The following is a 27,091-nucleotide window of genomic DNA, read 5'->3' on the forward strand; positions in this document are numbered from 1 at the left end:
AGTCAAGAAACTGGCTCACGAAGACAAAAATCTGCACCAACACAGCCAGCTCCTGCCACCTCCTGCCACCTTTATTTCCTTAAGTGTCTCAGCTTAATGCTTTTCAGCCATATTCACCTTTTTATGACCAGTAAAAGCTGTCAGGAGATAAATTTCCAATAAAAGCAACTCAGTAATTCAGAATTTTTTTGTTTATAAAAGATACAGTTCTACAACAGGAAAGATGTGTGTAAGCTGCTGCTTCCCAAGTCCCAGACCCTGGGTTAAACTAAGTGGATTTCCCCTGTGGTAAAGCCATAAAAGTTATGTCCTCATCCCTCTGCAAATGAACCTTTCCCTTCCTTTCTCCTCCCACTACTGAAGAAGTGCTGCTACCAGTTGAGGCTTCCTTGTGATGTTTCTTTTTCCAGCCTAATGGAACCTGATGATGTCACATCTACAGTGGTTTTCAGTGGCAACATATGAGCATTGATAACCTAATGTAAACAATTTCTTGTCAGCTCAATTATTAATGCTGGAACTCTCTGTTCTTAATAGAATCAAGACAAAATGTTCTCAGCGCCCACAATGATGTGCCTGCAGAAACTGCACTTCCAGGACAAACTCAGGACTTTATTCTTTTCACTTCACTATCAGAGACAATTAGTCACCAAATTACCTTGCATTGTCCAAGAACATTTTTCATGGTATTTTCAGCATATACAAAAATTATGTGAATAAAAAAAAATCACTCTTAAAATACAAATTTTGGAATTTTTTTTAAGAAATAAAGCATTGGTAGTCATCACAATGCTGTGAAACCTGTATGAACTGAGATAGACAGCTAAAGAAAGTTTGGACTCCTGAAGATTTCCAAATGACCATAAAATACCTATTCAATACCTATTCAATACACCTTAAAAGCTTTATTGCTTCCTCTTGAATATTTTCATTTGATTAATGAGTCATTGTGGTGGATTTTTGTATACAGAAGCTGAAGAACTACCATGCTATATCTAAAAATCTTCATCCATAAAAAAAAGTGCAAATGAACAGTCAAAAATTCAAGGACACTTAATATTCAACTTTTTCATCTAAAAGAAAAACCCTGTCTTGAATAGACTACTTTGCATCTGAAATCCGTTTGAAAAAATGACTTATCATAATTTTTTTGTCTACTTGAAAGGTTTGATTTGTAGCAAGCAGGGAGAATGCTGTCTTCTTTTTATATAATTACAGACTTCAGAGAAAGTTCTACATTATCTTTCAAAATGAAAGGAAGCACTTTCAGCTAGCATAAAACCATGAACTGAGTTACAAAAATATTAAAATCAATAAAATAATTTCAATTTGCATTAGTTGAGTGACCTTTTTTTCCTTTAGAATGTACACATCAGTATTAGGGAACTGTCTTATGCTGGGCTCTCTTATTACTTGACTACTAATTGAAATGCAAAGTTGAAGTCACTCTGTCCTGGGGTGCAGCCCCAAAAGAGTGTAAGTCAGACAAAAACCAAGCTGCCCCTTTTCCTACCCCCATCTGCACATCTTTACTCTACCCTTACCTCACCACTGATATTTGTGTGGGCTGGGTCTGGGAACTCACCTAATAAAAAAAAATAATTTGCTCTAGAAAAAAAAACTGATTAAAAAATTATTTAGTAGAATGAAAGTGAAAAACTAATAATGAAAGAATGCAATGCCATCATACAGACTGCAAGTCTTCAACAGTGACTATTAAATAGAACAGCCTTGGTCCTCTCACAACTACTGCAGGAGGACAGAGATGTGTCTGATAGGGAGTGTTCTGCAGAGAGACACAGGCACACAAAAAAGCCCAAATTAGCATTTCAGTCCACACCCACTAATCCACTCCATCAGACTGCACACGCTGGAGTAAATGAAGCCTCATCTTCAAAAGCAATTTGCAGAATTACTTGCTGATGTTGAAAAACTACTTCAAAAGAGTTTAAGTGTTATGGAATTTTACTGGGTTTTTTAAACAAGCCACTGTTTAAACTCAAGAGGAAGGGGGGGAGTGTTTGCTTTTTAAACAAAGCTTGTAATATTTCATTACTAAACTATTCAGAGTGTTTATTTTAAAAGCATCATGATTACAAATAATGGCATTTTTCAGTTTTTAACTTCCCTACTCAAGTATTTCAGTTGGAAGTTACTCAGTTCAGTGCCCTTGTAGAGTATGCACCCAAAATTACACAAACTGATGAGATTTTAACAGAATTAAAAGTGAACATTCTACCTGAAGCTAAATACTAGGGCTACTAATTGTCTTTAATTGACAATCTGAACAGCTTCGGAAGTAAGACAGAGCTAGTGAGGTCCATGCAGACAAAACACCCTTTACACTACAGGACATCATGCCAGATGTCCAGCAGTTCTGGCAGGGCAGGACAAAGTTGCTGGGGTCTCACTCAGCTCATTTTAAGGCTTGAACAGGAGACTGGAGTGCTCAGCTCTGTGTGACAGGCAACTCTTTGATGCGTGGGCTTCTTATCTGAAATTAGCTGGAAGACATAAAGGTACTTCTTGAAGAAACCTTAACATCTACCAGTGGAGACCACACCAGGGATACCTCAAGGGACATAAAACCTAAGGTCAGAGACTGTAATTTTTACAACCCATATCAATTTTCTCTTCAAAGAGAAGGTTATTCTGGTAGGAGTGTGTAATGAAACTGCAAACAGATGGTTACAGCAATAGAGTTTACTGTTCAAAGGTGCAATTTTTTCACACTTTGGGAGGTAAAGTAAACAATGGAGAATGCATTAATTTATTCAACTGTTAATGCAATACTAGGCCAAGCCACTTTGTTCATTTTATGTACATCAACTGCCAGAACAATTACAACTAAGATACCTGATGTGTAAGTAAACTTTCTCCTATAATCCTCTGGAAGTTTACTTTTCAGGTCACAGTTTGTTTTTTTGTGTGTACTTTTCAACAATGGAGTTGTTGCAGTTTACCTTGGCATTCAGCTATCATTAAGATCACTTACCTTTGAATGAAATTTATAAAACATGAGAATTAAGCATATATAAGTACATTAAGTACAATCAAATCTCCTTTCTCACCTTGTTTTTCTGTTTTTAATATACATAATTATCAGGAACAATTGTATGTACAGATCAAACACACTTTATTCCAAGGCAAATCTACAGCAGTGCACTGAAATCTATACTACAAAGAATAAGGACATTAAGAAACACAATATGCACAAAGGTCAAATTTATGACTTTTCTCACATCATTTTACTGCCAAGTCAGCATATAATTTAAGGTTATAAGTTGAGATACAGATGGGGATTTCCTAGTATTAAATTAAATCCAATTCTGTACAAAGGAACCAATTACTAACAGGTAGAGTCTTCAGATTCCTCTCTCATTGTATACAACTGATAAAATTTAAAGTGAATATTCAACTGTTCTTTTACATAAATTCCTTTTAAATTACTGAATTTTGCTGCATGTATTTCTCCATTTTCACAACTGTGTTTTCCCTTTGAAGTTTGTAACACAGTTTCTTATTTTGCAGGGATAAAAGGAACATACGCCGCCTTCCACATTTCCAAAATTACTCACACTATTTTTTCTAGAGCACTATAGGAAAACATAAAACTTTTAACTTTGACTGGATGTAGATAAGAAAAATATTCCTAATAACAAAATAAGTTTTTATAAAGATAAAATAATTTGGAAACTGCATTCAGCTGATGTGACAGCAAAATACTGTAAATAAGTGCTGTACTTTCAAACAGATGTATTACACATCTCACACTTGTACCCATGCTTGCTGAAAACCTCCCCAACAAAGGCCTTTTCTCTAATCTTTTACCAATATTTTTTCTGATATTGCTTAAGAAAAAATCTCACATAATTTGCAATAACTACAATAGGAGGCTGAGAAACAAAGGTCCAGGATGCACATCTGCTGGCTCCAGCTCAGAGAATAAAAGCCAGGGAAACACCTCAGCCAAAAGCTGCTGAGACCTCCTGGGTGTTCTGTGCCTCAGTACTTTTTCTGGAGTTTTCCTTATTTGTATAAATTATTACATATTGTTGCAGTTGGAAACAAACAAAAACAAACAAACATGGCCTTTGTAGTTCAGTAATAAATTAATTTGGGGAACACAGACATGGGTTCACAGCCCTACTTCATATTTATAATAATTCTCCAAAAGATGAGATTTACAAAAGCACTTTTTAGCATTCAGTAACCTTCACCTTTAAGACCCTCACTGGAAAGATGGAAGAATTGAATTTACACTTTACTGTGGACCACTGCAATTTCAGCCAAATGCCAGAACCCCCCAGTTGCATCTAAACATCCTTACTGAATAATGTAATTTCTGTGGTGGGACTTACACTGCAATATTTGTCTAGGGTTACAGAATTATTTCTGCTCTACTACCTGATGAGCGTTAGTGAAATTAAGTGAGACCAATTCCTGAAAATTTCTTTGGAAAATGGCACTTAAACTCCTAAGTTAATAAAGACAATATTTTCCAAACTTCTAAATTTTACTGAGACTCACATAAGTATGAGAAAAATAAATTTTGTTTAATTTTGTTGGTTTTTTTTTTTTTTTAAGAGAGACCAAAAGAATTAAAAACATTTCCAGGAAACCTGTTTTCATCTTTTCTTGTCCACTGGCAACTGCTCCTTTTGACGAGTTACCAAGATAAAGGGGCTGACTGAAATTTCAGACTAGTGATATTTAATGACAGGCAGGGCAATAATTCTACACTCATCATAACCTACCTAGATCAATCATGTCTGTCTGTAGTAGCTGTTTCAAGACAGAGTGAAACTCAATATAAAGTACCCATTGCAAGTTCGAGACCCCACAGTGGACGAGAATTCTCACTGAATATCCTTGAGCTCCTTCCTGTACTCCTCCTGTGCACTCACCAGTCAAAATAACCTTTCAACCCCTTAGGAAAAGGATTCTCCAAATGCTGCACTCAGGGCAAACACTGCTTTGGTCCACAGCTCATGATTCCCAGGTCAGTTACTGGTACAGTAACTGGTACAGCCTCACGTAGGATCTCTGACTCAGAGAGAGATTCACCCCCCTGGCTTAGCTGGGATTTAGGGCTTTCACCTCATCCCTGCAGGCACAGCAGGCAGAAAAGCAAACACAAGTATAGTAGGCAGAAGGAGTAAATGAATCTTAAAATCATCAGTCCCAAGGCAACCACTACGCCTACAAGCATAATTTCTTCTTCTTTGCTACCCTAGGTCATGACCCTCATCCAAGAGAGGAAGGAAAAACTGTCCTTTCATCATTAATTTTGCTATGTCATTCAGGAAAACAACACTGACAACACCATAAAACCACAGTTTAACTTGCCACTGGTACTTCAGCCAAAAGCTAATCACCACCATCAATTGTCTAATATTTCTCATTACCTCTTTAGTCATTCTAACATTTCATGGCAACTTATATAGGATCTGATTAAAATCTTTTCTGGCTGACAAGGAGCCAGCAGGAAAATAAAACTATCCCTCTTCTACCACAATACTGGGCCACTCCACATTTAAACAGATAATAAATCTGCATTCAAAAACAATGCAGTTGATGAATGCTGCTCTAATTTAAAAAAAAAAAAACAAAAACAAACAGCTACTGACTGTGTCACCTGAAGCAGAATGCTCTTAAGAAAAATCCTGTCCATAGACTGTTGTATCATTAAAACTGGGCTAAAAAACTCTCCAAACAACACAGAAAACAATCCATCATGCATAACTGCCAAGTTACTTGGCTTTCCTAATGCACCTGATGAGCAATATCATGGATGACAGAAGTATGATTTTAAAATGGTTCACAAATCTATTCATTTATATATATAACTTAAAAAGGACAACATACTTCTGATGCAGCATTCAAATCAATGCAGAAAATACAGCTCAATGAACTGTACACCTTGCCTTACACACCAGGCTGGTACCTGCCAACAAAGATCCAGCATTAACAAGCTTGGTCAAGGTTAGTAGGCATCACTTGGGACATCCTGAGTCTCGACAAAGTTGGGAACAAAGCCAGGAGCAGCACTGCTGTGTCTCCATGGTGAAGTAAGAGCAGGGGAGGACGCATCCTATACAGCAAACCACACAGGAACTCAAGGCTACCACTTCCCCTAAACATCTTCACAGACACAGTCCCAGGATTTTGAGCATGTCTCCTCAGCAGTACTGTGAGCATGTTAAAACTGTTTCTTGGCCTCTTCTGTTGGCTCCTTCAGGAGAACACCAAGAGACTTTAAGCCCTAAGACTTCATTCTGAGCATGCAATGGCACGAACTCAGCATATAGAGAAGAGCCTAAATCTTACACAAAGAATGAAGGTCACAAGTTCACCCCACAGGGTCAGCAGGGCTGGTCTGAGAATGAAGATTCAACATTCCCAACTACTACAGGCAATTCCACACCTTCCCTTACAAGGACAAGACACGCTTTTCTCACTAAAATGTACACATAACATACCACGGCAGAAAGTTGTTTCTTCTTCCTTTCATCCTCTCCCCAAGGCACAACTGTTGGCTGTGGTTTATCATCCCACTTAGGGCAGGACTGGAAGGCCTGACACTGCTCTATCCCATGGGCTGCAGAACAGGCTACAGACATAGGGGAGGGAAAACACAATACCAACTGGCATTCATCTAGGTTTTTTCAGATATACTTCAAAAGCAAATATCCTGACAATTTTTTTGTCTAATGAAATATTTTCCCTGACTTTTTCAGCCCCTGGTTGTGATTAAATCTCTACTTTCCCACCCCTCAACGTAATTCTTACACTTAAATCTTAACATTCATATTATTACTTTAACAAATTAATCTTTCTCTATGGAGTGTCCCATAATGCTCTAGGGAGGCTCATGTGTTCCCACGAGTCCTGTCAGATTTCTGCCAAGAGGTTTGAACTCCTGGACAGATCAAAGAGAAAGTAAGGAGATAAAAAGAAAGAGGGTTCTCCAGACTGACAGGTCAACCACCTCCTCTCCTTGTCAAGAAATAAGGGTGGTTTACAGAAACAATAAGGGATGAGTAAGTGTTTCAGATAAGTGTTCAGATAAGTGTTTCAGATTTGGTGGAATTATCCTGTAAAATACTATAGCAGTAATTTCCATACTAATGATTACTGACTGGCTTCACTGAATAGGAGGTCAATATTCACAGAAAGATTTAGGCTGGAAGAGACCTTCAAGATTATCAATTTCCAGACCCTCTGCCATGGGCTGGGACACCTTCCACCAGACCAGGTTGCGACCAGGTTGCTCAAAGCACCATCCAAGCTGGCCTTGAACATTCTAGGGCTGGGGTATCCACCCACAACTTCCCTGGGCAACCCGTGCCAGTGCCTCACCACTCTCATAGCCAAAAGTTTCCTCCTTACAGAAAATCTAAATCTATCTTCTTTCTGTTGAGGCCATTCTCCCTTGTCCTATCACTACATGAAATAATCTCATACTGTTTTTAAATTTATCTGAACAGAACAAATCAGATGAGTTACAGATAAAATTTTAGGCTGTACAAACTGCAGTGCTATGGAAATGTCACTCTGAAGAGCAACACAGCTTTGCAAAGTAAGCCAGAAATTGCCTGTGTCCAATATTTTCAAGTGTCAGAAATGGAACAATGCTGAAAGCAGAGTGCTAAGTGCAGACACACATATGAAATTCTACAGCAGATTTGCCAAAAGATTTGATTTTTGAAAGCCAGTTTTTCTTCTAATCCTGCTGCTTCAGAAGCTCAACAAGTTTAAGTGGCATAATGATAACTAAAATGAAGCCAAAATGAAACTAAACAAAGTCAACAGTGATAGTTTATTTCAGCAGTTCTGGATAAGAATACATACAAAGCTATACAGCGTCATAGTCTAATTTTTTTTATTATTATTTCTAATGTTATTGTCAATACATAAATGTACTGTTTGCCCCTATTTTGTCCCCATATTGACTTACAGCTCAGTTTGTCAGAATTACAAGTTTGTTTCTGGTTAAAAAACACTGAACTGCTGCTACCCCAACAAGCTTACCTGCTAAGTAAAAAAAAAAGTTACTCAAATTGTTTTCAAATTTGCTTAAACCAGGACTGAATAGAAACAATGTAAGGGATGACCTGGCCTTATCAACAAGAAGAGTTAAAATGCCATTTTGTTCAGCAAGGTTGGAATTTCACAATGTTACAAAAATTCATAATGGAGATCTTAATATCTGGCCAGACACACTTATTGTCTAGAATCTTTTTATGCAGCAAGCCAAAATGCTGTATCCATTCTAAGTTCACAAATAACCATTACAGCTAATTAAACCATCATCTAAAATGACAAATATCACTGAAAAGAATCCATAAAACAGTAACATCAAGTGACCAAATTCTATGTAGGTGATTGGATAGTCAATATTCTTACTCCCTATTTAAATGATCTCGTACATCATGAAAATCTTACAGATTTCACTCAAATAATGTCATGCTTTTTGGTAAAACATACCATTTCTGAGCCTTACCATTTGCAGAAAGTCCAGTAATTGCAGTCATCACATATTAGGCTCGTGGGAAAAACAATTTTCTGCATTTCATAGAATCAGATCTGGAGTCAGAATCATGCATAGATGTAGCTGTTATACTCCAGAAGGAACTTGTGAATTAAAATTGGAATTACAATACTGAATATTTTTGAAATTTGAAGATGGATATTGTACTTTATCAGCTTGCTGAGGAATTATTCTAGTCTTTAAAAAGAATTGTTTGTATTTGCTTACTAAAATTGCACCTTGATCATATGCAGCATGAGATCAGAAAAAGCATTTGGTTTAAAAAAATGAGGCTCATAGTCTCAGTGGAAATGCTGTTTTCACTTTTTTTTTCTTCACTTTTTCATATTATTAGATCTACAACACAACAGTACAAAATACACTATTTACTGATTGGGAGGACTGTGGAAAGAATTGTCAGTGAGGAGAGGAGAGGAAAATAAGAGAGCAGGTTCCAGAAGAAATATGCAATCACTAGATGATATACAAATGCACTTTGCACACACTGAACACACAGAACAAATATTATGCACTGCAACACAAAGAAAAACAACTATTTCAGAACTAGATAAGAATTTGAGGCACTAGTTAATTAAAAATACCAGAAAAAGGCATCCCTTAAGACAGACAGAAAATTAAAAAGCACAGTAACGACCACCTACATATTTTTATGCTTTGGTACTTTTCCATCTCTACATGATGAAAAAAAACCGCAACACTCATGGAAAAAAAAAACATCTTGCAGATATACAGAGGGTCACAAAAGCTATGAAAGAGATACTTAACACAGGTTCCTGAGCAGATGACAAGCCATTAAACTTTCACCTTTAGGTAGTTATGATGATCCGATGTCTCTTTTATGATATCAGCCATTTTTTTAATTAAATCTACAATGTGTTTAACAAGCAATTCTTCCATCAATCTTTGATGTGTTTTACTTATAAAGCAATGACAGTTTTCAGTTCAGACTCCTTAAAGTTCCAGAGAAACCATTTTCCACTCACTTGCTTTGAAAGCCATTAAAACAACTTGATGAAGAACAGCAGCAGGGGGCTAACAGAAGCCAAGGCTTAGGAACAATCTTTAGATTTTTCTCCTAAGACTTTCTCACAGACCCTCCTCACAAAGATCCTCAGGGCTTTTCATCCTCTCCTTCCTCCCCACCCCCTCCCAAAAATCAGCTCAAACTGACAGATGCAACTAGCTCCAGATTCTGCTCTTTTCTTAATTTCACTTTTACCTCTCAATTTTGATAGACTCAACTTGAAATCTGATTCCCACAGAGGCAGTCCTCTTATCATCTTCCCATTGGGAAAAAGTAATGCACAGAAAGATTCAAGTAACTTGTGAACACCTTCTAATCTCTCATCCATTCTAACAGAGTGCACTACTAGTAAGACATGTACCTATTACTTAAATACTACTGGCATTCAGTAAATTGATTGAATTAATGATTAATTGATTAGTGATTTATCTACAGTTCTATGTGTTACTGCAGTATTTCTGAAAGTTTCATGACAGTGATCCTGTAACAGTTTCAATACTGAAATATAAAGAACTGTGCAAGCTGATTATAAATGATCTTTAAAATGGGAATTACCTGTTAGAAATGGTAAATTCTTTGGTTATAGTTTCATGCAAATGCAGAAATCCCACTTTTATGGAAAATACACCTATTAAGACAGTACTTATGCTAATTAGAATCAGTGAAGCAGATGTTTTAATCTCTGTTTTGCTGTGCTCACCATAGTTGTATTTCTTTGATTATGGCTGGCTGAAGGACAAATTTCATTGATTGCTAATTTTGTGGAACATCTGTAACTCCAAAGCTCTACCAACTCTTCAGTTGCTGTATTCAAGTGATGTCACTGCAGTCAAGATACTGAGCATGGAATTTCTCAAATGTGAACAGCTAATTCCATGAAGCAGGGCTATGGGACACATCAATCCCTTGTTCTTTTGCAAATGAGAGCTACAGTTACAGGACACATGGCTGGAGCAAACAGGGACTGAAGGAAGCCAGCCTCATGTCTCCTCAGCTGGAGGACAGGGGCAGCACATATGAGGGATTTGAGGTCAGGAAGGACAGATGGTGGGCATTCCCATTACAGCTAAGTCACCTCTTGTCCTTACAGCACTGAGCTTTGTATTTGCCAGTTGGTGACTCTCACAGTTTGTGTTTCTACATTATTTTACCAGGCTTGTATTTCTAACTCAAACTGTGAGAATACATTGTGGAATAAATTTCTAGATGTCTTGAGAAAAAAATCTTATTGGTACTTTCTCAGAACATTAACAATTATACTTTCTGCTTGTCCTCCCTTCAGCTAAAGTAATACATTATTAAAATTTTAGTGTGAGATGTTTTTTAATGAGTTTTTCTTTACAGAAATTTGAAAGAAAAAAGTCTCATAAGAAATTCTAAGTCAGAAAACTGACATACAACCCTATAAGAGAACATGCAAAAAGTTTCTGTTTGCTTACTGACATAACTATATCATAAATATTGGAAAAGGATCCATCAAGAATATAAACTAAGGAAGTCCAAGAAGTAAAGAAACAATACCCTAAGGAACAGGAGGAGTTATGTATGATATTCTACAAGCATTCAATCACTTTACAGAATTGAAAAAATTTAAGGCTGGAAAGACCTCACAAGATCACTCAGTACAAGTCTCTCAACAGTGGCAGGATCAAACATATGTTATGTGAGTGCTATGTAATACATGCCAGATACAGAATATGCTTCTAAGCATTATCCAGTCAGAGCCTCCATTCCAGGCTGTTCCATCATTCAAACTATTCCACCATTTGTGCAGTCTCATGACTAAAATAAACACTTTCAATCCTATATATATATAATAGCACTGTAAGATTGTTATGCTGGAAGTACACGACTTAGAGTTTATCATGAATGCTCTTGCAGAATAATAATTTAATTTAAATTAGCATTAGCATTACTTTTTCCTATATTAATTTTCAAGAATGTTTACTTCTCTAGAGGGCTAAACTTTTCTTTTCCCATATTTTCTATTTCAAGAGAAAGCACATCTCTCACCTTCAGGAGTTTAGCCTCATTTCCCTATAATGTATTCATCACCACTCAGCACATCTGTCCCAGCAAATCCCATTTCCTGTTCTATTCATGAGGCTCAGCAACCTGGAGCTTTAGTGATTGCCGCCACACTTTTCCCATGGCCTTCTCACCTCTCACCCCCCCACGCACCCCGCTCCCATTGTTTATCATCTGTTCTCCCCTGCTGCAAACTGCTGTCAGATGTTCACTTATCCCTAATCTTACTCACTGCCTTTGATATTCTTTCTAATCCAACAACCTGTCAACTGGGGCATCAGCCCATGTCCACACCAGCTGCTCTGTCACAGGCTGTAAGATTCCCTCTCTGCTCCAAGAGGTATTTAAAGGATTTTGACACGGCAACCTCAACGTGAAACAAATAATTAATGCTGTTTTGATCAGTGATCAGGGCTTTAGTGTGACATGAGCTGATCACTAAGAAAAACTGAGCTTTACTTTGTTTAAACTTCAGTAAACTTTAGTGTTACTATATTAACAAGATTTTGATCAATGTCTGAAGGACGGTACCAGAAAGCTAAGTTCTTTAACTTTGGTTAAAAATTATGAAGAATAATTAATCTGAGTGCAAGTCAGAGGGGCAGATAACATTATATGCCTGCTGTGTAAAACATGCTCATTTATGCAGTATCAAGTTGTATAGAGTTTTCAAAGCATGGGAGCTGACCTTTTATGAGTTACAGCTGAAAATACAAATGTATTTTAAATACTGCAGCAGTTGAGATAGAATTATTTAAAATACACTTGTTTTCAGAAATAGAGTAGGATACTTTCATCCCCTATAGAACATCAAACACTGACATTTTAAAGAATACTGCCATTTACAGTAAATCTAATTTCCACAATATTCAGATTTGCTATAAACTCTTAAAATTTTACAGTGTTCATCTGCTTTAAAACATATCAAATACACATAATGTCATAGCTAAGACTGTGATTCAGATGACAGATTTTTTGTATGAGGAAAAAGTTTCTGCTAGTTATGCAAACACATAAATTTTGATCCAAATTGAAAAACAAATACAGCATTTAGTTGTTGGAAGAACATGAGCACTATTTTATTTCTCAGATCTAACTGCAATTACTACAAAAGAGATGGTACCAAACAAGACAAAAAAGACTACTTTATACCCTATAGTAGCTGTATTTCACTCACAAAAGTATAATAAAACTTCAGTGATTAATTTTATAACATGGTTCATTCACTTAGAACTAAACCACTTTTATTCCTAGGGCTTGTCTATACCAGGATATCAAGAAAATGAATCTGAATAAGTACCTTGATGAACTTGAATTCTGCTACTTAAACTCCATTAAACCCCTGTGTGGACACAGTCATCCAGTTTAGTTTACTGCTCCCTTAGGGCACACACTGGAAAGTTAACATGGATTAAGGTAGGGTATGAATTCAAAGCGCAATCGTACTTTGAAAATGGTTTAACGTAAACAGAACCAGACTCTTTGTTGTAGAATGAGACATGGAGTTAATCAGGAAGGTCCTGTGCAGACAAGTCCTTGCACATGAGGCTACTGGAGTGGTATTGCCAGAGCTGATGGTTTTCAACTTCTCCATCTCAGATCTGGAAACATCTTCCAGGGAAGCTGTAGCACATTAAGCCTGCTAATAATTGATCTGCTTTTCTTAGCTGCCTCATATGGATGACCTACAAGTACTCCAATGTCCCTCAGTGAGACGCACATCAGAACTTGAGAAGTTCAGCTTAAACTCACTACAGCTTCTGTACCTCCTCCTACACTCAGCCTTAACTTCACAGTTACTGCGCAGTAACCCAAGTAGTCTGATGGCATTAAATGAGATTTTACTGATTGTTTATGTAAGTGCAGACACATTTCAGCTACAAAAGGTGCTCAACAAGGCCTTATTCTTTCCATTATGTGACATTTGCTGTCACAAGTGTGTTAAATTGTAGTTTGACTGACCTAAAAATACGAAGTTTTGTCACTGTCAACTACTTTTCATGAATTTACTTCAAAGCTTACATTCACTTGTCAAAGCATGCTGGATAAAGAAATTAAGACTAACACGACATAATTTCACTGAAACAAAAACAAGTACTAGTGTTCTCTTCAACTACTGCTCTTATTAACTAATGCTTCTCATTTCCCCTTCAGTAATTAATAAATGTCTTACACAAAAATAACTTGTACAAATTTTCAGAGTTGAATTCAAAGCATATGGCAGAGTCAGAAGCAGACATGCCTAGATTCCTGAGTTCCTTTTCTTAAATCTGTGTTCTAATTGCAGAGAACACCATTTCCCTCAAAGGAAATTATGTTCCCTCAGTACTCAACTCCCTAATGCTGTCTTTGCAAAAACTTTTCGTTCTTTTCTTTCACACATATGAAAGAATTATACTGCACCTCAACCACACTCACTGTTAACACAGCAGCAGTCAGATCAAAAATCAGGCTCATCCAAGATTTACCTCTGACAGAAGCCAAGATGCCCAAGTAAGAATATAATGTTAAAACACTCTCAGACTCCTGCAATTTGCAGCTCAGGGACTCCCTGAGCTGGAAGGAGTATGTTTCCATTTAAGATTAATACTCAACACTGACATAACAGACTTGACAAGCTGAAGAAAATGAGACAAACTTCACAGGCAAAAAATGGCATCTCCTTTCACTGCACTACTGCTTTAAAAAATGAACTGCAAATAAATGTGTTACTTGGTAACATATTTCCTACTACTGGAACCTTTTGAAGATTCAACAGAAGACTTACTTGTTTGAACAGGTAACTTAAAAATCTGTTTACTCCCTCAACAGCATAATTTTTAACTGTCAAAACAGAAAAGAATGTTTTATGTTTATAAGAAAGCAGACAGAAGTTCCAGAGAATATTTCAGGCAGCTGGGCACATTTATGTTGCTATTACCATATAAAAAAATTCCTAAATGCAAAATAAGATTGTTAATATTACTGTTACATGCTTTGCTTTTTCATCTTCAAAGTTTTCATGGCATTAATGATACAGAGCTCACTTCTTTCTCCATGTAGACACATATTCTAATCTTGGTGACATCTCCAAGACAGTTAAAATGGTAAGACACAGTGGTTGCTCATGGTCACAAAAGAAAGCAGTAGCAAACTCAGATTAGAAGAAATTCTTTCTTCACTGATGAACTGCACATTTTCTACCCATTACAAAGTTCATCAGGTGTTAAAATCTACAGCAGCCTTGAAAATTGCTTTAGAACTACTCAAAACTCAAAGACATAATAATTTAATTCCCTTAAGAGTGAATAAAAAACAGCATGCATTAAAATGAACTTGAAGGGAGCATTCTTCTTGTTTAACTTTTAAAATAAATTATTCTAAGGATTAAATCAACAGAGGAAATGTGATGTTAAGGCACAGACCTACTCTGAAGTGTGGAAGGAATGTGAAGCTCAGAAAAGAGCAAATAGTTCCAAATTACCATTACTGACTGCATGGTTCAGTCGATATGCGTGGAGTTTTTGAGGTTTATCCCACCCACAGCATTGAAACAGATGCCCATTCACCATTCCACAGGTTCAAAACACAAACTCACTCACAAACACACTGGGAAAAATTACTGACAGTTGGTTCTAGTCTGGTGGGAAACTTCTAAAAGTTCCTGGGCAGAAGGCACGTATATGTTTATAGAATGCAAGGAAACAGTGGCAAGAGCTCCCCTGCCAGAACAACTTTCAAAAACAAAGGTATATGAGTCTGGGAGAGATCCACAAAGGCTTTGATATGTGAGCTCTGGACAAAAGTTTCTATAACAGCTCAAGGTATTATTCCAGCAGCTAGATGCTTCCCCCCAGCTGATGGATGCTGTGCCTCCCCTTTGAAGGGTGCTGTCCCCAGCACAGAGGTCACCAAAAAGAATATGCAAAGGCAATTCACTTAGTTCTGTGTAAAGCTCAGTGATCTGGCTTAAAGGGCTGATGGCAGTGGGTTTGAATTGGAACAACAGAGCAAGGGCTGCAGCAAAGCCACCTTCTGCTGATTCCCAGGGGGTAAGAACCATTAGCACAGGGAAAACTTGAACGCAGTAACTTCTTAAATTGCTACAGCAAGATCCACCATAGCTCTGTCAAAACCCTGTGTAAGGGTCCAAATCCAACATGCAGAACCACTGAAATCCCTCCCTGATCAGGTGCTGATTAAGATTTTCTGCTATCCAAATCCCATTTGGATACTTAATGCTGCTCAAGTCATAACTACTCTCCTTAACTGTTGACAACTCAAGAGTTGACTTCATGACTTGGAGTCTCAGCAGATTCTTAAACTTGGGTTTGGTTTTTTTTGTTTTGGGGTTGGTCTTTTTTGGGGTTTTTTGGCTTTTTTGTTTTTTTTTCTGGGGGGGGAGTTGTTTTTTTTTTTGTCTAATATATCGGCTAGTGCCTGGCTAGCATACACAAAAGAGAGCTGAAGATTTACACACAAATGTGTTTCCCAGCAGTGAGCACACTCTCCTGTGATGTGGGAAACAATATTAATTGAAGTGAGATCTTGCAGCCTGACTCTACCACATCCCAGGGAAATGCCCTAGCCCTTGGGCATTGAGTTAATCTCTCATTAGCCATCCCTCTGGTCTCTTGAATAAATTATTTATGAAAAGCAGAAAAACTTCAATAGGAAAAAGTGAAAAGAGATTTACCATGGAGTTCCTGGTAAAGAAGCCAATTCTTCAGGAGGTGATATATGTTTAAAAAAAAGCCAATTTAGATAACAAATCAATTTGCACATTGGGGGCAAGCACACAATTAAAGCTAGACAGATGCTATCCTCTATGTGAGAAAAATGAATTTTCTTCTCTCTCTACCAAGCAGAACCAAAGTATATAGGAACACAGGGTTCCTACTGACAAAATGAAGAGAATATTCCTCAGGCTAAGTGAGATACCTTGTCCATCTCACAACCCCAGGCCACATCACTTCAAACATGGTTGATTTGACTAAGGGCCCCACCTGGAGCAGGGCTGACAGCTGAAAATCCCAAATAGAAGCTGAGGTCCCTTTTGAAATTCTGTCAGACACCCATTTTGAAGAATATAATCTTAATTTGTACTTTACCCCTCCATATTGGCCCTCACAGAAATCTGACTGCAGTTTGCTGAATTCCACAATTCCTTGGCTGCACTTCCATTTCTACCTCTACACCACAAAAAGACAGAATTAATAATTTAAATGAGTCACTGGTACAGTGATTTGTCCAGCAATCCAGGCTATTCTCCATAGCTTGGATGCCCAACATGAAGCTGCAGGGTGCCTCAATCTGCAAGGTTTGAAACCTGGAAGTCTTTCAGAAGGGTATACAACTACTTTTATGCTCTACAGGAAAAATTCAGAGCTCATTGCTTTCATTTAAAATACAGATGGGCAGAAGGAGAGGATGATGAAACACCTCATATGAAAAGCTCTCATGGGAAGAACAGAACCCACCATGGGCATAAATTGCTGTATGGTTTTCCACCATTCCTTCTTCAGGAACTGCCATGATTTCTTACAATCCTCACTTCAGTGAAACAGCCAGAAAAGAATGTTTTTCTCACAGACTTTTGGAAGAGGATTTCCGTATGGAGCCAAATACAGTCTAAAGGATGACTCAACCTCTTACAACACAGGGGAACTTGGGACCCAAGCAAAACCTACAAGGACAGCGCTGTGGCTTTTTCTAACACGACAGTAATTGTCTGACTGGATTTGATGTAAACACAACTCTGTTCTTGTGTTTGCCCACAGCTCCCAGTCTGAGCATCTGTATGTCCAAGGAAAATACTCAGCTGGCCAAAACATTAATGCAATCCTTGGGTCTGCAACTGTAAATGTGTAAAATGCCTCTGAGAGCAGGCAGACAATGATCTGACCCTGTGGCTCCACTCTTCACCAGGTGTGACCACAGCCTCCTTCAGATGTGTAACCTGCGTGGGTTTACAAAAGTATTTCCAGAATCACAGAATATTGTGAGTTGGAAAAGACTCACAAGGATCACTGACCCAACTCTTGAGTGAATGGCCCATACAGGGACTGAGCCTGTGACCTTGGTGTTATTAGCACCATGTTCTGACCAACTGAGCTAATTTACTCAGCATTTTGTTTAGATTTCAGCCCCCAAATGGATCCTCTTCTGGTGTCTTACAGATTTAGAGTGGTCTGTAAAGCTGCTAGAACAACAGTGGTTTACAACTCAGTGGGGTGCAGGTTGAGTGGATGAAATCAGACTAGCAGGGTACACTGAATTATAAATCACCTACCTAAATTTACCTTTAAAATAATAAAATTTATGTTTATGTTAAAGACCTTACTGTATTAGATTTAGTAGTAGGATTCAAATTATCTCCACACAAGTAGCATAATTTTGATATTAAATGTCTAGAAATCAATGCTGTTACTTAAGCATTCATAAATGCTTAGAAATAATCTTAAAATTCTACACCATATGTAAAAATTCTTTTGATTTCCTATTTGTACAGAAAAGCAGTAGTTGTGAAAGAAAACAAATTAATAAAAAACCTCTCACTCTCTATATGTCCTTGGACAGAAGATTTATGTTAAATATCAATGCCTATTTTAGGAATATACTTTTTTGAAAATAGATTTTAAATTCAAGGCCCCAATTATCCTTCATTAATATTATGTGAACACCAAAAATGCATCAATGAAACTTCTTTGGACAACAATGAATTATAAGGGATGTGTCATAGCTTCACAAAATGTACCTATAAGACCACCTCAAGCCTTCCACTTACATCATAATTCCACATATTGCATCATTTAAGTATCCAAATTAGTTTCAGTTTTCACAGTGCAACAAATGCCATTATTCAAGTTTTCTCCATTAGATTATTCTGTTACCCAGAAAGACTTTTTTATTAGATTTGGGTTAAGTTCAGCAAGCAAGTGCAGGGAATTCATGGATGGGGGAAATTAATGTTACTTAGGAACAATTAGGAACTGGGAAGAAGAAAAGTTTCTTTTCTTTTTCCAGATAGTGAATTAAAATAGTTGGAAAAGGGAAGACCTACTCAGTATAAAAGCATTAAGATCAAGGGCTAGATTTTGGAAACAACTGTCAGTTTTAGAGGAGTGGTGGAATTTTCAAAATTCTTAAGCACAACAGGCATTTAACTCTCTTGGATTTTAGACACTTGACTGTTTAATGGGGTTTTCAGCAGACCTAAATGCTTTTGAAACAATTAGTCAAATGAGTGAAAATATTTAGTATTTCCTCTGGTTAGTAAGTCAGTTCTTAAATGCAAAATGGGTCTCAATAAACCTAGGGCCTGTTTCTCAGGTCAGGTACAGACAGTTGTGCTCACACTGAGCTCATGCTCTCAGTGGGCTGGACCCAAGCCAGCCTCTGCACAGATGCCACAGAAACTACATTTTCAAGTTCATTTTAAGACAGTGCTGCAGCCAAGAGAAACAATCTCTCACCAGGCCCCAAACACTCATCCCTAACTACCACATTACCACCTCCCCTCTGCCAGCATAATGAACTGAATCACTGATCTTGTCTAGCTTAAAACTGACTTCTTTTTTTGGCTAGATTATGTTTTACCCTGGTCCAGCTCACTCAGCTGCTGCACAGACACTTGTGCAAGGAGAGGAAGTAGCAAGAAGGGCAAGTCTGCTTCCTTTAGTGGCAATGCTGGTCTCTGTCAAATCACAGCACATGACCAAACATACCCTTATTTCTTCTTTACAATACTCATCACATCTAAGGCACATCTATTCAATTAAATGTAATTTTGCAATAGTGTTTCAAACATTTTAATTAAATCTCGTTTTTTATGTAAATAGAGCATGACTCAGAAGTGAAAATTAAATTAAGTAGTAAGACCCATCACTTGTAAGCTAAGCCAGCAAAAATTCAGAACGTGAAAGAATGTTTTTCAGTTTTACTTCTGATACCTAAAAAGACATAATTCAGTATAAAGCTCTCAGCTGTTCATGAATCAAAATAGTTTATTTATCCCAATCAATGAGAAGAGAGCTTTCTTTAGGAAAAACATGTATAAAATATGTTTTTAAAAATGCTAAGAATCAGCTCATCTGCTTTGATGAAACCTATTTGAACCCTTGCTTTTCATTTTCTGCAGTTTATCTCACTGTTGGACTCAAGAGACTCCTCTTCTGCCTTTCCAACTGATGTGTTTAGAAGCAAAGCAAAGAAATGAGAGCTGTGTTTTCCACCATCCATTTTTAGGTCTGTCCAAACTCTCCTTCATTTCCCCTTCCACCACTCTGCCTGGGTGGAAGCTCACCCTGGACCAGCCACCAAGCAGGCCCAAGGAAAGCATCCAAGGAACATGCAATGCTTTGCGCTGCGTCAAGTGATTTTCGTTTCAAAGTTCTCACTCCTGCCGCTGCTGGAAGCGCCAGCCCTCAGCGATCCTGTGAAAGGTGACTCAAGTTGATACGAACATGATAAGGGACGGGATTTCCTTCCCCACTTCCCACCTGCAGGCATTGAGGCTGTTCACGAAATCACAGAATAGTCAGGGTGGAAAGGGACATGTGGAGATCACCCGGTCCAAACCCCCTCTCTTGGCAGGGTCACCTGGAGCAGGTGACACAGGAGTGAGTCCAGCTGGGTTTGGAATGTCTGCAGAGAGGTGAACCCAAACACCAGCACGGGGTGAAAGTGACAGTGACAGCCCCGCGCGGGCGGAGGGCACAGGGGACACCCATGGGGACGCAGGAACCGCTGTCACACCAAGGCAGTGACCCCTACGGTCTGTCGGGCCGAGGGAGCGCCGGGGACAGCGCGGCCGCGCCGGGGGTGCCATGAGGCGGCAGCGGCGCTGCTCCAAAATGGCGCAGGCGGGGGCTGAGGGGCCCCGCCGGGACGGGGCACGGCGGGCGGGCGGGCGGCGCCACTCACCTGCCGGTAAGAGAGGCGGAAAGGCCGCAGGTAGAGGGAGGAGGTGCAGGGCTGGACCGCCAGCTCCTCGATGGCCTCCATCCCTGCCGCGGGGACAGCGGCCGCGGCGGGAGGAGGAGGAGGAGGAAGGGGAGAGGCGCGCGCAGCCGCCGGCGGACGGGCCGGGAGCGGCACCGGAGCTGACGGACGCGGCCGCGGCCCTCTCCGGCCTGTGCCCTCAGAGGGAGCCGGAATCACGGAATGCTGAATTTCACCCCCCCAAACCGGGACACAGGAGCCTCGCCGCCTTTATTCACAGAATCACCACGGTTGGAAGACATCTTTAAGATCATCCGGTTCAAGCGTCCGCCTAGCACTGCCCCTGTAACCCTCACTAAACCACGTAGCTCAGTGCCACATCCAGACACCTCTTGAACTGGTGACTCCACCATCTCTCTCGGCAGCCTGTTGCAATGTCTGACCATTATAACAGTGAAAAAATGGTTCTACTGTCTATTCTGAATCTCTCCTCTCTTAGCTTAAGGGCATTTATTATTTTCCTCCCATTGCAGGCACTGAAGAAGAGAGCGGCCCCCACCCACCTCACTACAAGCTCCGGTCACGGAGTAGAATTATTCTCCAGAACACCTATTCACCATCCTGTTTTCTCTGGAACCTGGCGGATGTTCCCAGAGGGTCAGTTATTCCCACACTTTACACCAAAATTTACAGGGTATGCCGGCACTGAACTGAAACCCGCCCCTCTCCTCCAAAGCCATGATGCGATCTAGGTGCTCCCAGGTCATCCCGTCCTGGACACCATCGGGCTTTGCAGGATGAGCACCTTGCTGTGAAAAGCACAGTCCCTTCTGCCTGCCTGCTTGTGTGCTCCTTTCCTGCTAAATGGAGGTTGTATGAGTGGTGTGGAAATGCAGGTACAAACACAGATTCGTGGGTAACCTGCAATCCACCACTCGATGCATCTCCAGCTTTCCTTTTCAGGGTCAGCTTCCAGTACTGGCCATGCACCCAGCACATGGCAGAAGAATAAAAGCAGCTCGGTTAGACTCCCCTGGCTGTTTTCAAGTTATAAAATAGCTATCCCCTCTCCTTTTATTCATTATTTTTAAGCAAAACACTATTAGATTTGGCAATTTCCTGGTTTTTGTAGACTTTTGATCACAGTTATGCAGCATTAGGTTACATTGCTCTGGGTGCTTTAATACTCCTAATAATTGTTTTCTAGGTTCGTGAGCGACAGAGCTCACAATTTGTGGTGGTGGTTATCTCTCTGATTTGTGATCACTTTCCATGCAGATGTGCCTGTATACAGCAATTTAGGTGCCATATAAATCAAAATATTTTGTCAATGTATTGGCTGCACTGAGAAAAATCTGAAATTTCTTGTATCTTTTTTCTTTTTGTGTCTTCCTCTGTACTTCCACTGCATCACTAAGAAAGTTTATTGTCTTGTCTTGTGGTAGTAAGAATTTCAGCAGTCTATCTAAAAGGAACAGATCCAGCAATTACAAAACTCACTAAGTAAATGAGGCAGCACTTACATTGCAGAATGCTTACCATCAGTTCTGATAACGCAAGTGGCAAAAAAAAAATGCTTGATGGGGCTGAAAAGTGTGGTTTTAAAAGTATGTTTGCAAAGCTATCATAAAAAATAGGCAAGGAAATGTATTTTATTAGCTGACTTCAAAAATATTTGTGTAACTCTGTTTGCATCACTGTATATGTCTACATATTTCTGTTTTTTTCAGAATGATCTCAAGGTCATTCAGAGCTCCTGGGAACTTAAGCTATATTTTTCTAGTAAGTTATTTCAGTCTTCCAAGTCCAATTTAAGTATAAACACAGTTTCCATGCACAGCAGGTTTACAGTATCTCTGTTTGCTTATGTTAAAAGTTACCGGCTACCCAGGTCGGTTCAGCCAGTGAGATTGCCCTCTTCAATAAACATTCTGACACCACTCTCAGGTTTTGAGTGTGTGTGTGTTTTGGGGAACGTGTCACACTGTGTGATGGATTGCTTATTCCATTCCTAGGCTGAGGTGGGAAGCTTTTGGGGTTGTGATGTGTCACAGACCTGATCTCGTTAATGTACCTGGAGCAGTTGAGCACAGTGTCTCAGGAAAATGCATTTTGGGATGCTCTGGTGTTGCAGTTGCAATGGAAAGCTGTGAATTCCTTTGCAGGAAAATCTTCTTTGTGAGTATGCCAGCTGAATTGAGGATTTAACAGGCTGAGATTGAGGAGTTGCCTTAATGTTCTGTTTTACAGGTGAAATCTGAGCAAGAAAATAAATAGGAAAAATATGTTCTGATAGAGGGACTAATCATTCAGCACCTGGACCTGAATTTCATTACAGTTCTTTATTAAGGCTTAGATACCCTCTGCAGCAAGTGGTTTTGCATTTGCTAGTCCAGGAACAATCCCAAGAAGGAAATTTCTCTCAGCTACCATTTATTCAAAGGGATAATAACAAAGGGGAACAACTTGCTTTTGTATGGGTGAGACACACTCCTGCTTTCCTGTTCCCTTTCACTGCTTTTCTGGCTGACAGGCACAGTGACACCAGCCTGGCTAAAGGTGCACTGAGTTCACAGCAAGGATTAGGAGATGATACAATGCAGAGAGGCTGCTCAGCCCCTCAGCTCAGGGGCCAGGAGAGCTCCTTTCCCACCTGGCTTCCAAAGGACGTGGCAAGTTTGCTCAATAAACTGCCCCAGCTACTTTGTTGTGTGTTCCTTGACATCCCTGTGTGTTTGATCCTTTTTAAAGCAGAAATACTAGCAGTGGTATGTGTCCAGAAACTTGGGAAAACAGACATCCATAATTTCAAAGTGTTTAAGGACTGTGTTCATTCCTATTACCCTCAATGAGATATTTTCAATACTTAGTTTAACTGCTTGCAGAATCTTTTGGGTTTGATTAGCATTATTCTAGTATCATTTACATTTCTACAGTCCTGTCCCTAGTTCATCACTTCCCAAACTTCTTACACCCTGGATTTCTTTTGGCTGTCACAGTTTCTTAGCAGGGCACTGTCCAGATTAATCATTGCACTTGTAATCAAAACAGCTTCCTCTGATGTCCTTCCACAAACCAAGTGCCTTATGCCATCACATCTTCCTTGCCAAGTATGACTATTAACTTGACTTCCAGAAAACCAAGAATGTGTCAGAATGACAGGTTGTCTTTCACTACATTAAAAACATTCCTTTTTCTCCCTTTTCTGGATTGTTTTCTTTTTATTAAAAAAAACCACAATAAACCAGAAAACCCAGATACAAAGTTGTGAATACTGTCATGGGTAGTTTGCTTATGGGTTCTTCAGCCTCCTGGAGCTGCTGGTCTCCTGCTGTAAAATACTAAAATGTAGATGTTTGTCCCTAGGCTGTAATAGCTGAGAATGGCTTGTGTAAAAGTGTGATAAACAGCCCAATGAAGAAAAACAGAAAGTGTGAATAAAAATTTGTGTCTTTCCTGGAAAGGAGAGTATATCAGCTGGCCGAGAGGAAAAGAAGTGTCCTGTCTGGTGTAAAGAGTCTTAAGGGAAGATTCACTGGCATTTCTTACAAAAAATGAAATGTCAACATTAGTGTTAAAAAGGAATTCTTTCTGCAGAGTAAACTTCTTTGTTTAACAGACTTCTCTTCAAAGCAGTGTTTGCTCTGGGTTACTTCGTGAGTAACTTTTATTACCAGCAAAGTACCAAAACTTTTTTATTTGGTTGCTCTTTTAAAAAATCCCCTTGAGCTTGGAGTTTCTGCCGGCACAGTCCTTCCCTTCCCCTTGCAGCCCCGCGGTCCTTGGGCAGGCACTCTGCAGAGGGTCAGGTTGCATCCTCATTAGCAGTTTGTTTTATTGCTGTTTGCTTTGGGACACAAGCGGGAACGTTTCCGTCTGCTCGCCGTGGCCCCCGGAGCCAAGCACACCTCTCACCTCAGCCCAGGCTTACAGAGAGTGGACAGCCAGGAATGTCCCTTGCAGTACTTCCCTCTTCCCACTGGAGCTTAGCAAGGTGCCTGAGCTGTTGGGTTCACTCATGCAGAGTTAGGCAGCACATTTTCCAGAGTGATTTTTGTGTGTGTACGTGTCTGCATGCACTTTTAATCTCTGTCAATCCCTGTCAGGTTCACTTTGTTCTTTGACATGCTATGGCTCATGAGCAAAAAATCATCAGGTCCTGAGCCTTTCATCTGCAGGGGACTCCTTAATATATTGCAGAGTATCATTACTTTTGATATTTGTGAGTACAGCTGTTACTAAGATACTACAAGTATGAAAGCCTCAACAACTACAGGTGTGCTGATTTTCAGTTCTCAAATTCCATTTTTTAAAAATATTTCTAACCCTCATGGTTGCAGGGAAAAATGGGAAATGTAAATGATGGAAATATAAATGATGGAAATGTAAATGATGGAAATGTAAGTGATGGAAATGTAAATGATGGCAAACTTAATGCAGAGTAAACTTCTTTGTTTAACAGACTTCTCTTCAAAGCAGTGTTTGCTCTGGGTTACTTCGTGAGTAACTTTTATTACCAGCAAAGTACCAAAACATTTTTTTTTTTTTAAATGAGCTATTAAGTGGAGGTGATGCCACATGTTTGCTGGAAGGGCTTTGCAGTTGGAGTGACAAATAACCCGGATCCCCAGCTCTGGGCAGAAGAATGCCAGCAGGGGCTGCTGAAGCCAAGAGGCACTGGATCCAGCTGTGTGCCCACATCAGCCCCATCCAGCTGCGATGCCATCAAAGCCATTTTCTTCTGCCTAGAAACTGTTCCCAGAACTTCTTCCTCTGCCTCAGCTCCCTGGGCCACATGCAGTTTTTGCTAAAGTCACACAGGGGTACTAGGAGAGTTGAACACCTTTGCTGTACTGGCTTAGTGAGAAGGATGGATGAAAGTGTCCCAAATGAAGTCTGTTTTGTAAATTCATGTTGGGAATCCTTATGGTTGACAGCATGAAATTGTATCCTCTTCATGTGGGCCGTCCTTGCATGGCCACAGAGATGTTAGTTTTGAGTGCCTTTCTGGGGATCAGATGCATGTTCTTTCTGTAATGAAGTGGCTGCTGTGAAGTTTGCCTTCTAAAGCTTACCCCTTAGGCTCCTGGGGAAAAGCAAGCCTGAAGCTGCCAATATCTAACTTTTAATTATTATTCAGTTCTGGGGCATAACCACCTGGTTACATTCATGAAAGTCAGGAATTGTGCTTATGCAATTCTTTTGGCATTGTAAATAGAGCCCTAGAGAAATTTGTTTTGATTTTAGTCTTAACTTTCCTGAGAGACAATTTTTTGTTTTAATAAATTATTTACATTTCAATTACAAAATACAAAATTAGAGGTCCACGCTGCAGTACAAAATATTATGTTCCAACAATTTTGTTCACCATCAATTGGTTCAGTGCTGCTTTAATCCATGAATAGCCTCAGTCTGAAGAACTTGGAGCAATTATTCCTGAATTTGGTTTGTAAGGACTAACAGCATGATCAAGACAGGCATGGTGTGTGGTATTGCTGATGCGCACCACAGCGAGTTAGAGGAGTATGTCAGTTTGTTTCCCTTAGATGTTTTGATTAGCTCCACCTTGTTTTCAGAAAAAGTGTATCTCTTTTAATAAGAACAACCATGTTGGTCTTTACTTTGCAAAGTCAAGAACTGTCTCCTGGCTGTAGTAGGAAACTCACCTGGGTCTAGTTAGAATAGTGTCGTTTCCCAGAAGAGCTGAAATTTATCCATCTGCCTTGTGAAATGAAGGTCTGATAAGTTGCTTTTTTTGTTTTCTGCCTTTCATCAGTAAAAGCCGTGAACTAAATATGGCAAAAAAAAAAAAAAAATTAAACATATTCAGTATAAATATAGATATGGATATCATGACATGTAAAATTGGTCTCTAAAAATAGTGAAGGAAAAAAGCTCTGAAACATAAATGTGTAACTAATATGTCAAATAGGTCTTAAGTTATTCACAATATAATATGACAAGTTGCAATATGGTATAAAGTAGAGGAGGGGAGGTGAGAACATGGGAAGCAAATTCTCATTCTTAGCTTTTCAGCTGGGGGAAGAACAAACACGCAGTCTGTGAAAAAAAAGAAACAATATGCATGCAAAATTTAGATACTTGTATATTATATTAATTACCATCCAACAAATGTTGCCTAGAGCTAACAGAGTGAAAATGATTAGAGAGACTGCTTTGATTTTTCAATAAACTTCTCTCTAAGGAGGGAATAAAGAAAATGATAACACCGTGTTGTTTGTGTTATATAACTATGTACAACCAATATCTGGATCTCATTATGCTGGGAACTGTTCAAATGCAGGTACAAAAATGGTGTCTTTCACAAAAAAAGCAGCAAAATAATTTGCACAAAAGAACAAACAAAATGAATGTACAGTAATAAGGAACAGCTGAAGGAGAGCAAAAGATCATGAAGGATCTTCTTTTTTTTGCTACATATGTATGCAATAGAGCTGGAAAGAGAAAAGTATTTTGATTTGAACATCAGGGAACCTTGATGTTCCAGCAGTTTGAAATTGCCTGCAAAGAAGGACTGGAGCTGGAGCTGTTGGATACTGGAG

General features: G+C 39.1%; 1 protein-coding gene across 1 annotated transcript in view; it reads right to left on the reverse strand.

The window, feature by feature from the left end:
• Nucleotides 1-20,843, reverse strand: part of NUDT14 (nudix hydrolase 14) — a 59,878-nt gene extending 39,035 nt beyond the window's left edge. Inside the window, exon 1 of the mRNA XM_066552676.1 lies at nucleotides 20,511-20,843. Within this exon, the coding sequence (XP_066408773.1) occupies nucleotides 20,511-20,591 (81 nt within the window). The 5' untranslated portion in view covers nucleotides 20,592-20,843. The remainder of the gene's footprint in view (nucleotides 1-20,510) is intronic.
• Nucleotides 20,844-27,091: the final 6,248 nt, after the last annotated feature.

The sequence above is a fragment of the Molothrus aeneus genome, chromosome 6, assembly GCF_037042795.1.
Source record: "Molothrus aeneus isolate 106 chromosome 6, BPBGC_Maene_1.0, whole genome shotgun sequence".
Taxonomy (NCBI): domain Eukaryota; kingdom Metazoa; phylum Chordata; class Aves; order Passeriformes; family Icteridae; genus Molothrus; species Molothrus aeneus.